At 42.2% G+C, this 13269-nt stretch overlaps 1 protein-coding gene across 1 annotated transcript in view; it reads right to left on the bottom strand.

The window, feature by feature from the left end:
* The window catches only part of dchs1b (dachsous cadherin-related 1b), an 89077-nt gene that overhangs the window by 60894 nt on the left and 14914 nt on the right, over nt 1–13269 (bottom strand). The window contains exons 2-4 of the mRNA XM_004550084.6: nt 8674–9519; nt 8392–8589; nt 6205–6978 (exon numbers count right to left, since the gene is read on the bottom strand). Coding sequence (XP_004550141.3) covers nt 6205–6978; nt 8392–8589; nt 8674–9501 — 1800 coding nt within the window. The 5' untranslated portion in view covers nt 9502–9519. The remainder of the gene's footprint in view (nt 1–6204; nt 6979–8391; nt 8590–8673; nt 9520–13269) is intronic.

Here is a 13269-nt window from a genome sequence, read left to right as displayed (position 1 = left end):
GTACTTTATGGGCAGCCAATGCAGGCTAGCTAGGACAGGAGTAATATGGCAAAATTTCCTGGTACCAGTCAAAAGGCGGGCTGCTGCATTTTGGACAGTTTGCAATCTAAGAAGAAGAGAAGAGGGAAGACCATAGTACAAGGAGTTACAATAATCCAACCTGGAGGTCACAAAAGCGTGAATAAGCCGCTCCAGGTCCTCATGCGGAACATAATGCCTTGCCTAGCCTTAGAGATAAGGTGCAGTTGGTGGAAGCTAGATCTCACTACAGCAGACACTTGCTTATGCTTAATATAATAAAATCACATAGAATCACATTAGATCTACTCTCCATTCGAGAAACAGTCGCTACAAAAAACGTCTGCAGAAATAACACCAGCTAAATAAAACCAGAACTCTTGGATTATGACACAATTTGACACAAATCTTGCCTCTGTACACCACCACAGTGTATTTTAAACTAAACAATCAAAGTGTGATTTAAATTTTTTTGGCAAAAAACAGCATCTAAGAGTGTCAGAACCATAATCAGCTCTTTTAACTCACCCAGAGGCTCTAAGGGGACACAACAGTACTACACAATAAATTCTAACATCAGCAGGCTAGCACCTTCACAAAGGCAATACTAGCATGTCGCTGCTAAACAGGGATCATTTATAACATGATCACCATTCTAGTTTGACATATTGTTTAATTATTATGCTATTACAGCTAAGGTTGGTGTTCAGGTCATTAGATTTGTATGCATGTGGTCAAAAACCAGCGTCCTGGCAATATGAAAGCTTGACCCAGTGATACCACTGTATGAAAATTCAAAACATCAAATCACAAACTGATCCAACAAAGAATATGATTGAGTAGCATCAAATTTCAAATGACATCTATTCCATGTTTTTTCATAGAAATAAATTCTCATTTTTGGGCTATAAAGCAAGCAACACCCACAGTCGTAGGGCTGATCTTTTAAATCACAACAACTAGATGCTTTACATTTTAATTTAAAGACAACCCCAACAATCAGATGGCCCCCTATGAGCAAGCACTGATGACTGATTAGGGATGAGGGGAAGGAGAGGGGACAAAAGACACACTGTGGCAGTAATAAATCTAATATATTCTGCAAAAAGGTGTCCAACAAAAGAAACCCTTGGGGGTAGCATATAACATTTATAAAACCAGAGAACCTCCCCTGAGTTCAGACCTTAGAAAGTTATTACTACAATAATTTTAAGAAGTAAAGCCCACCTCTTTATGCCAACAGTTTACAGGCACAAGTCGAAAACCAAAATGGATTTTCTTCATGGTATCTGAGCCTCCAGTAGCAAACAGGTGACGAATTCCAAGTGAGTGTTGATGGATGTTATGAGAATAGTTCACATAGCAGACACACCATCCTGATCCCTCGTCACACACATCCTGTCAACAACGCCGGCAGCTGAGAGACGTGTGACTCGGAGAGAGAGAGGCCGAAAGAGGCAGAAATACTGTACCAGACAAAAAGCATATGAGAAGAGGGGCCAGCTGTTAACAGCATGAAACGATTCACCAACTTTTCAGTCTCGCTCGCGTCTTTGTGCAAAACCCTGCATTTGTTGTCGACTATCACCTGTTAAATGCAAATTGTGGCATGTGATGACAGCGAGCGCTGAAAACTCTTCTCTTTTTCCATTCAGCTATTGATCCAAGTAAATTCATCACACTGACAGATTAATCAAAACGCCCAAGTCACGGGCGAGAGTTTCAACAGGCGCGGGCCTTATTAAAGACCAGCTACTGCTGTGCAAGAGCAAGAGTGAGGGAAGACGTCAAGCGGACAATAAATTTCATCTTCCTCACACTTTTTCAAGCTAAATAAAAAACTATAGTGTGTTTTGAGACTGGGCTGGAAAAGGGGAATGGGCTCCAAGTGGAAGCTGTGGTTTGTTCTGGCTCTGGTTTCCATGGGGGTTAGATTCAGTGCAACACCAGCAGGAGACTGGGAGACTGGTTTGGTGTTACAGGAAGCTTATGCTGAATACCTTCCTGCCTTCAGTGAGTCACAATGTATCTCTGGAGCTATTGCTATTGGTTTATCAAATGTGATTAGTCTCAGTGTGGATGTGTGTAAGCGTTCCTTATAGAGGCTGAATAGAATTTAGCTGTGGGATCTCTGACTTTGGACTTCACAACAAAAGGGCTGATTGCTCTGACAGATAGACACACTGTGTTTGCTTAAGTGGTTTTCTGGTAGGTTCAGAAAGACTAACTCCACCTGTTAAAAGAAACCTCCCCCACCTATATGTTTTTCACTTAGTTTCGGTTACCTTCAAAGGCATGCCCATATGTGCTTGTGTGAGTTGCTGTGACAGCACAGAAAAAAGACTCCTGCCAGCTGATGGATTTGAACTCAAGAACTTCTTGGTCTCAGGTGATGGTGCAACTACCGCACAACTATGCCTCAAACAATGACCCAAACTTCTCAAGCGTGATAGGGCAATATTAAACGACAGTCACAGAGTCATATGGTGGCAACATTCAAATTACATTTTTAACAGTTTGGGGTACTGGATCCACCTGACTGACCTGAGACATCTAAAATTTATTCGGGAAAGCCTTAAGGAGTTGGTGTTACATTATTTTGTAAACTAAGTTTTCATCACAGGGCGTTACCCTACCAGCGTGTTAAATTTCGATGCTTTGTCATGAAGCACGCAATTGCTGTAATTCAAAGATATATTGTCCAGTCTGCACAAAACTTAACAGGTTTGATGAGAGTCGTGCGTCAAACACATAGTAGTAAGAAACTTTTAGAGCGCCTCAAAGTGGAAACAGGAAATGTTTTATATTGTACTGTACTGTATGCACCTCAAAGTGGTCTGAATGAACTTCAGAATATTTTGGTGTCTAAGCCTAACAAAAAGTGTCCACTTAGGAGTGACAGCGTTTTGGATTAGTGAGACTGTCATAAAATCATCATGTTCTCAGTTGCCTGAAGCCAGCAGCTCTAATTTTATAACTCGAGTTTACTAAGCAGATTTGTGTATTTGGGCTGTGGTACTAGAGCGCTTCACTGCTTTTGTAGAGCAATGCCAACAAGCCATTTCCCATCTCTTCATATAGTACATTTCCCAGAAGAGCACATCTGTGTCTGTCTGGATGAGTGTTTTTCAACAGCCCTGACCAGGAAACCACATGCTGAACATCACAGGGGAGATCACCTGCTGAAAATGAGGTCACATACACATACACAGACATACTGGATGACATACGGACATGCGCATACTCGTATATACACGCACAAAAAAAACTTGTGCTTTCCGCTTTGTTGTTTTGTTTTTAACTATCGAAGCTAATTTATCTTTTTGTTTTGAAATCATCATTTCACTTTTATTTAATTTGGACTTGATTTGCTTTATTCTTTAATCAAAGCAAAGCATCAATTCGCTGATGTCAGTTGAGGCTGTTTTGGAGCTACGACCAGAGTGTGCGTGCTACTGCTTGTGAGATTAACAGTGCCTTTCCAGCAGTCAGGTTATGCTGGAACTCAGCATGTCATTGGATTTGACAGAGGCTCTGCAAGGAACAACCCACACAGATGGGAAAAATGCTTTAACTCTGAAAAACACAAATTTTAAACGAGTAAGAAATCTGAAAGTAATCATATGCACTCAGTAGAAGTAGCAGTCATTCAGAAAGAATGATGACATGAGATCAGATGATTTCAGCGACCTTCACATGCAAATTTTTAGTTTTTAAGGACTAACTTTGCTTGCTTTTCACCACCAGCTACAATCTCCAATGTTCTCATGACCTTTACCTTCTCAGGTTGTGAACCCGATTCCGGCGAATGTGTATGCTACACACTCGCACACACACAAACACACACAGCCACTTTTTAACCTCACCAGCCTGGGAAATACTTTAAGGAAGCGGAAGAAAAGGAAAGCGAGGAAACTGAGAAATAAATAACCCCTTTGTGTCGTGGCCATATAAACAGTGCAGCACATTACAGATTACTAGAGTGGCCAAACTGATAAGAAGCTTCCTACACACTGCATGTACTATATGTGTGTATGTGTAGGTGAAGAGTGAGCGAAAGCAAAATCAACCTATGGAGAAAGATGTAACGAGACAGAAACAAGGGAAAAACTGGGAGAAAACAAATGACAATGAAAATAAAGATATGACAAAACAAAAAGCAAATTGTGGGACTCAGGAAAGACTGGAAGAAAAGCAGCATATAGAACGTTCTTCATACATGTCTCCTGATAACACATTTCCTTGTTTAGATATTAAACATTAGTTGATTTCCCCCCATTTTTAAGTGTCCGAAATCCAAACTTAGCCAGCCGGGCCAGCGTAGTAATTCCAAACTCCAAACAGTGATTGCTAAATATTGTAAATATTTGTGCAATTCTGCCATTGTCTTGACTGTGCGGAGCGTGACAAATCTCACAAACGGCTAATCTGTGCCAAATAACACCGCAAGAAAATATGTAAACTGAATCCAAGCAGGCCAGCTGACCCAAATCTCGACTTTCCCACTAGCTGACAGTGTAAAAAAAAATGATGCTAGTAAATCACAATAATTAAATGATCAGTTCAAAACAAATCTGGAACAGGATTCATTAAGCTATGATGTCAGGTCTCAGATTATTTCGTGCGCTTGTGTGTCCATGTTGCACTGGCCAAGAAAAAAGTTAACACCAGCTGCCATTATACTGAAAAACTGCAGCTCTTGTGGGGAGACTCTCGCCTGGAGTTTCTCGGCACAGATGAAGCAAGCATTGAGGAACGTGCCGGAATGACTAAATCAAACCTTATTCAATCTCTCTGGCACACTGGAAAACTACCCGTGATGTCTGGCATGGGATTAGCCTGCACCTAGTGCCAGAATAACTGCCGGCTAGGATTAGAAAGAAAAAAATCAGTAACAGTTGATTACAACTGTTGCAACAACTGGAATGAGGGTCTAGAGGGTTCATTTAGTTGGTTAAGGGATGTAATAATGCAAAAGGGCAAGCTAACTGAGGACAAAGTACAGGGTTCAGACAAAATCACCGCCTGGATCTGACTGTGAAAACATTTAAAGGTTCCATCTGTGCATTTCTTGTTCTTTCTACATATCAATCCCTCTCTCCTCTGCTGTTTTACTTCATTTACATCTTATAGTCCTCATTACATTTCGTCACGTCTCATGTCTTCCCAAAGGAGCCAGCCCATATGCCAGCTTTTCCAATGCATGGTAAGTGAACCTACAAGAACATGAAACTCTACTAGTCTTTCTGGTTTTAATACGGCACCAGAGCCTTTTATTAGAATCTCAGTGGTGTTTTAGGCCCAGCAGTGAGCTATCTTAAAATTTTTGAAAAAGGGGTGGGGGGGGGGGGGGGGGGGGGGGGGGGGTTCTGCCTCATGTCAAAGCGTTTAAAACTGGCTTGTAAAATCTGCTGGTCTGATCTGTGCACGATGCCATGTTAAGACCTTTCTGGAAGACAATCTAGCTCTCCTTTTTAATCAGGCGAGGTCCGCCTCATATATGAAAGCTGCTGAAATCGTGACGAAAACAAGACAGTTAAGCCGAAGCGAGGTACTGCACCGATACCAAGGGCTCACCCCACATTTCTGGCTAAGTTACCATGGCAATCCTACGAGGTGAGAGAGAGGACACACCAGAAGAGAGTAAATCTCCTCAAAGGAGCTTCAGGAATTCAGGTAAAGACTCCCTCCCTGCTTTTCTTTTTCTTCTTTCTGTTAGATATAGTTTCCCTTTAAATGAGATCATTGAATATCCCAGACTTTATGAATCACATCACAATGTGTCAGTGCTTCCAAGTGCCCCATCCATTGTGAAGCAGGATTTTGAGACTGCTTTTCACTTCAGACGTGACTTTGATTTCCAGACCACTTTATATTGATGTATAAATCAGGCCTTTGCCAGGGGAGTAATCATAGTGGGTTTTACGGGGAGTGTGTTTGTGAAAAGAGAGAGGGAATAAAGAGATGAGAGGACTGGGAAGACAGTGAATACTAGGTTTTGGCTGCGTAAGTAGGACAATAGTTTTGTGTTCAACACACTGCAAGATAGAGCTCTCAAAGAATTAAAAATGTCAGTTCCTCTACAAAATGAAGACAAGTAGAGAGAAAAATAGATAAAAGATTTATAAGTTAGAAGGAGAAGCAAAAGGCTGAAGAGAAAACTTTCTCTGTCAGGGTTTCTCCTACCTCTAAGAAGCAAGTCCCCGCTGGGGTGTTTTCCTTGATGGAGGTATTGTAGAAGTTGCTGGAGAACACCGGCGTGTTGTCATTAACATCCTGCAGCACAATGTCCACTTTCGCTGTCGATGACAGCGGCGGGCGTCCGCTATCCATCGCAACCACAGTCACACTAGGCGCTGGCTCTGATTCAAAATCCAGAGCAGTTGCTGTGGTAATGATCCCAGTAACTGGATCGATCGAAAACCAATCAGAGTGAGAGTTTTTGCCCTTTAGCAGGCTATATCGCACATCCCCATTGGGGCCCTGGTCCTTGTCCCTGGCAGTAACCTGAAGAACAAAGGATCCAGGATACACAACCTCAGGAATGGTTTGTCTGTACGCCTGCTGGTCAAACAGAGGGGGGTTGTCATTGACATCAGTCACCTGGATGGTGAAAGAGGACTCTGCTCTGAGCGGGGGTGTGCCAGAATCTGTGGCCATCACCCTCAGGTCATACGAATCCCGCTCTTCTCTGTCCAAGACCTGGTCAACATATATAAGGTAAATGATACTGTCCTTGGTTGTAAGAGCAAACTTCCCATCACCACCCTCAAGAGACACATTGACGTTGGCGTACTCTCCATAATCTGGGTCGGTGACAGATATCCGAGCTACATATTGGCCAGGCTGGGCTCCTTCTGAGATTCTTGGAGAACCATCTTCACTGAGGAAGATGATGGTCATAGTAGGCTGATTATCATTGTAGTCACGGACATGAATAGTCACAAATGCATTGGTCACCTGTGAAAACAAGTTATAGGATTTAGATAATTCTTCTACTGGGAATTCATCAGCGCAGCACAAGTTCTTCACATTCATTATATTAGTTTGTACTGTTGGTATGCTTAAATCGACTATTTAAGACTAATTTAGGCTAAACATGTTAGTGGTCAGGAAAACAAGCTCCAGCAACACTTCATCATGTCACCACGTGTTGACACTGATGAAGGCTACAGACTGAAATGTGTTGGTCAAGCAATAAAGTTGTTCTTCATACTAGAGGTGCTACTAGGCCTACAGTCACTCTTCTAAACCAAAGTGATGGAAAAACAAATTAGCTTTGACCTGATGTGTCATGGTCCTGGGTCTTTTGACCCAGTGTTTTAAGTTTGAGTTTATTTTGTTCATTAGGTTATGTAAGTTCATTTGGTTATTAGACTCCTTGTGTTTTCTTCCCCTGTATTTAAGCTTCCCCTCACCCTTCGTGTTTCATGCTGCGTGTCTTATGTTATCAAGTTTGTATTATTATGCCTAAGTGTTTCTAGTTCTTATTATTTCCCCCTCCGTTTCCGACCATGTTAAATCTCCCCTGCTCTTCATGCGTTTCATGTCTGTGTCTTACGTTGTCAAGTTCTGGTTGTCGTGTCTACGTCTGCATGTTTCCTGTTTTATTTTGAAAAGGGGTCTTGTGTTCTGTGCTCATGCGGTTAGTTTTACTCTTGCCTGTGCATCATTATGTTTATCCTAGTCAGCTGTTTCCTCATGTGTCTCCACTTCCCCTAATCACCTCCTGTGTATTTAAGTCCTCTGTTTTCAGTGTGTGATTGTCAGGTCGTCTGTTGTCCACGCCATGTTTCCTATGCCATGCTTCCAAGTTTCTTGTCTAGGTTTTTCTTATTGTTTGTTTAGATTTCCCAGTTTAGGTTTGTGTTAATTTTGCTTCAGTTTGCCTTGCCCTTTGTTTGTACCTTTTCTACCAGCCATATTAAACGGCTCGCCTTTGTTAACATTTCAAGTTCTGTTCCCTGTTCCTTGGAGTCTGCGTTTTGGGTCCTTTTCTCAATTCATACAGTCTGCCCTCGCCAGACTGTGACATGATGATGGTGATAGAGGAAACTCAGGGGATCACAAATCCTGAAACAGACTAGATAGCAATGCCATACAATATTTGTCTTAAAAAAGGTGAAACCAACCACAATGTGTCACTAACATTCATCGTCTGGGAACCACAAAATTGAATGGAACCAGCGAGGAATCCATGTCTAGATAATAATGAATTTGGACCATCAGTATCAATCAATAGGATTCGTGCTCTTTGCGGCTCATTAGCAATTTCTATCTAATATAAGTATATAATACGATATGCTACAACCTATTAAACACACTGCACGGCTTTGTTAATGCACTATAATGAAGGGGCCACAATGCAGTTACCTCAGGGTGGCTGGCATTATCCCTGGCCTGGACCACCAGTTCATGAACCCTCTTAAGCTCATAGTCCAGGGGTTTATTCAGAGTGATGACCCCAGACTTTACATCAATGACAAAGTAGCATTCAGGGTCACTCTGACGTCGGTTGATTTCATAAAGCACCAACCCATTATCACCTTCATCCTCATCTGTGGCAAACACCTGCACAGACAGCAAAAACAAAATCCTGATGAATGTGGAGTCAAAAACATTATTTTAGAACCAAATTAGAGCACAAAAACTAACCTGAAGGATACTGCTTCCCTGCGGGAGACTTTCAGAGATAATAGAGTGGTATCTGCTTTGATTGAAGACTGGCGCGTGGTCATTTATGTCAGTCACAGTCACCTCCAGGGTCATAGATCCCATCTTCCTAGGTGAGCCCCCGTCAAAAGCCTCTATTACCAGGGTGTACGATGAGCGTTTTTCCCTGTCAAGCAGTCCATTTACTACCAGGTCTAGATATAGCACCTTGTTAGCACCTCTCTTGGTCTCAAGTTTGAATGTCTGGCCTACATTGCCCTCACGAATAGCATAGCCTTGGGTGGTCAGCTGGTCCTTGTCTGCATCGGTCGCTGGCTCCAGAGAAAACCTTGTGCCCACAGCTGTGTGCTCAGGGATCTTAAGAACAGCACTCTTTTTTGGGAACACAGGTGCGTGGTCATTGATGTCGTTGACAGTGATTGACACTTCAATAGTGACCCCGGTCATTGTAACAGCAATGAAGCTATAGTGGTCCCTCTGTTCACGATCCAGACGGCGTGCAGTGGTAATGATGCCTGTGGTCTCGTCAATATTGAGGTCATTGCTGACACCTGTGCTTTCGTGGTCCGAGATGAAATAAAGACTTGCAGTTTCACCAGGCGGTAACCCAGCACTGATGTCCCCAACAATGGTCCCTGCCGGTTGCTCTTCATCCAGCTGGAGTTCTAGTGCACCGAGAACAGTTGTTGTCTGGACCAGAACAAGGATGACACAGAAATAAAAATAGACCTTCTGATGCCAAAGACGTGAGCGCACACAGGGTTCACTGACCCAAAACCTCCCTCTTGACCCTTTACTTGTTATCGGCATGGCTGGGTTCTAAAACTCCTGGAAGAAAAGAAGAGAGGGAAGACAATATTAGCCACAAAAATATGACTTTTTAAAAGTGCAGGTATATTTTATGAAACCTGAATTGAGCAAGTGTACAGCGCTTTTCATTCGCTATTGAAAATTCCCTCTTGAAAATTCGCTGTTTTGCATGAAACAAAAAGAGAATGTTCATCTCTTTTTTATTTTCATTGAGTATGTATCTTAAATCCCCGCATGACAAGGTGCTAACACATTTATAGTGGTATAGAACAGATATTAAAGACACTGCCTGATGAATTTCAGCTTTTTCCCCATAAAATAGATATATATAACATTTTAGACAGAAGTTTCCAGCTGGATCTGGAAGCACTGAAAGAGCATGACAATGGACGTCTGAGTCTGTCCAGGATCCACAGTGGGTGGACCAAACTGAGGACAGTCATAACTTATAATTATCCACAGGATAACAACTTTTATCCACTCTGTGACAATATCTTAAAGTGGGCAGAACATAACACACTGGGAATTAAGATCTGTTTGTCAAATATTTTATAGATAACACAGATCAGAACAGCAAATGCTTACAATAACGCAGAAAGCCTGGGAAAGTATGCCTATAGCTTAGCCTCTTAGCCTCTCTGGTTCCCCAAACTTTAAATCATGCACGCTTCCATAAAGTATCCTCCTCATGCTAATGCCAAATCAATGGAAGTAATGATGAACAACTGTCCACAAACCCCTGCAGAGTCACACGCTTCTTGCTAGCAACTGTTTATGCTTAGCCTCTTGTGCCAGAAAGCGGTATGGTGACATGTCGACAGCAGGAACCTTAATCACAAGATTTTCGAAGTCAAACTAAAACTCACCTGACAGTGTTTTAAGCTAACCTGCGGCATAACCACCATCTGGTTCTTCCAGCAAGTTAAAACAAACACCAATAATTATCTGCAAATGGAAACTGACCCAGTTTTGACACATACTTTTGCATACTAGCATAAAATCCTGGAAATACGCTCATAAATGTTCTGGCAAGTTTAACCGAACAAGTTTAACTGGACTCTCACGAGATAGATGCACGTTTTACCCCTTGGCGAAGTCTACAAATATTTAGATTACTTTCAAAATGAGACCAATTGTTTATGCACGTTTCACTCGTATTTATAAGGGAAGATTTATTGAGCATATAACTCTTCAAAACATCCTGCAATGAGGAGAACCGTCCAGTCCTGACACAACTCATTCATCACACTTTTGAGACCAGAGAGATGATGCTTTAACAATATTCTACGGCGATCTGAACATTAATGCCTAAACTCTCTGCAATGTGAATGATTCCTGCCCCTGTTGCTGTTAAATTATCAAAACTATAAATGTGCGATGCAGGCAAAAGGCCAGTAGCAAACTAGAGACAAGTTTTCAATGGCGGGCGGTGGCCCTTGCTGGATGGCCATATTCACCAAAAAAAATCACTCCCATAGTGCATGTATAATCTGGACAGTTAACTTTAGGAATGTCTTTCACCTCTAGAGAAAAAGCCAGCCTGCTGCTGGCTGCAGATTTCGCACATACATTAAACTAAAGAATTCATAGTCTCACACACAAAAGGACCATACACTTACCCTTTTGAATGACTGCTATCTCATATACAATAATCAGAAGGAAATGAGTTTCTTGCTAGTAGTTTAGATTTACAAGTCTCCTTAAAAACTTTTAAGTATGCATATGACACAAATAAAACATAAAACAATATTTTATGTGATGAATCCTCGTGCTATCATCCACTTTACCAGTCTTTCTACTGACTCTGACCTGCGGTCATTTATGAGGCCTCTGAGGAGGAAAGATTAATAAAGGCTATAGCTCCACGGGGACTGGGGAAGGGGACACTGATACTGGCCCCTCTGACTGACCCCTACATCTGGTACAGACGGCTGCTCTGGACAGTTGCTGCACTCCTACACAATGCTCAGGCTGAGCACATGTCTCCACACAAAGCCCTTCTTTTGTTGTCTCTGTGTTTCAAAGTAGTTGTCAGTGTTTGTGTCTGTCTGAAACAAGACGAAAAGAGAGGAGAGAGAGAAGTTGAAAGAAGCCTGGGAGACAATTAGGGGTGTGATGATAAAACAAAGCCTTTTAACTGCAGTGAGGGAAACTCAGAGTCATAGCTTGGGCCTTTTGAGACGTCGCTCTGATGAAATTAACTCAGTACCATAACACAGCCATTGAGCAGACCAAGGAGAACAGCATGAAAAGAACAAAGCAGAGACGTGGAAAAAGCAGATTTGGAACACAATAGCAAAAGTAACATTCATTGCAGTTTGCTTTGGCTTGGCAGGCCTGTTGCCTTTAGAGACCACTGGACTGTGCAGGCAGAACTTATGATGTCAGAAAGGGTGTATTCCAGTCTTTTTACGTCTTTTCTCTCTCACTGCTTCAGTTGAGTGTCAGTGAAAGGTAATATTGATGAACTGATCGCATGGCTGCAATCTGTCACTGTCAATGAGCAGTCTGTCCATGACATCATCTCCACCTTTGACATGGGCTGCAATACACTTGTGTTTGCTTTGGACAACACGAGCCGACGAGGGATGGAGAGTGCAGGGGCTAAAATAGAGCTCGTATTGAAAGTACTCTGGCTTTAACAAAGAGTCAGCGGAGTAAAAGATAATCACCTGATACACTCCCTCTAGTGGCTCTCTTTAAAATTATGATGAATTATGCACGGCCAATTTAAAGAGGTTTGGAATTTCTCCTAATCTTAAAAAAAAACAGAAAAGTAAGACATAAAGGGGTTCAAGCAGCACAACAAGCAAGATTCAACCTGTCTGCAGGCTTTCATGTGTGCATGACATGTGCATGCAAGCAGTGACATCATCTGTGTGCGACCACATTGACAGACAGGGCAGACCCTTAGGGCTCCACGCAGTCTCAGCCACATTATATCTGGCATTGCACCCCCATAATCTCCTTCTGCTGTGTGCAGCCCTCAAAGCCTCAAATGCATGGGCCTCCGCTCTTAAGCGCTGCAGCCAAATAATAGAAAACCATAGCGTTTTCTATATGTGACCATTTAAAGCAGTACGGTATGTGCGCGAGGATGTGTGTAAATGTGTTTATACTATCGAAACTCAGTTGTCAGGAATAGCTTCTCCACGTGCGGTGCCATCTCCCAATCCCTTGCATGTTCTACTCCTCCTCCTCCTTCCCTCTGTCCGTTCCCTCTAATGTATTTAGCAGATCTGGCTGGGCACGCCATAGTTACGCTCAGCCAAGCCAAACAGGACTCAAAGTCACAAAGTTCCAAGTAAAAACAGGCTGCTCTGTATCACCGATATCTATGCCATCTTGTGCTTTGATGGAACAGCAAAAGGGTTGCATTAAGCTGGTTTCTCAGTGGTTAAAGGGTAGGGCTTTGCCTATAGATACTTGTCACTTCTGGAACTGCTTCCGTGTCACTCAGAACACTGGCCAAACTTTGTGATTGACAGTAAAGACAGAAAGAGAAGAGAATAAAAGGAAAAGGTTTCATGCTGTGTCAAAAGTCAACAATAAAATGTGCCACAAAGACAGAACACTGAATACAACCATCTTTTTGCATTTTTAAAACCCCATCTGTTAAAATCTAGTGTATCATCAGGCACAAGACCTGCATGCTTGATAACCCCAATATGGCAATGCTCTGGTTTGTAAAAGTATGACAAAGCATTTTCTATGCAAGTATACGGTTACATTTAAATGACTGAGAATGAAAGGTTAGGTCAGTTTGTA

The sequence above is a fragment of the Maylandia zebra genome, linkage group LG10 (genome assembly GCF_041146795.1).
Source record: "Maylandia zebra isolate NMK-2024a linkage group LG10, Mzebra_GT3a, whole genome shotgun sequence".
NCBI lineage: Eukaryota > Metazoa > Chordata > Actinopteri > Cichliformes > Cichlidae > Maylandia > Maylandia zebra.
Note: the sequence above shows the minus strand (reverse complement) of the source record. Positions and strands in the feature narration are given on the sequence as shown.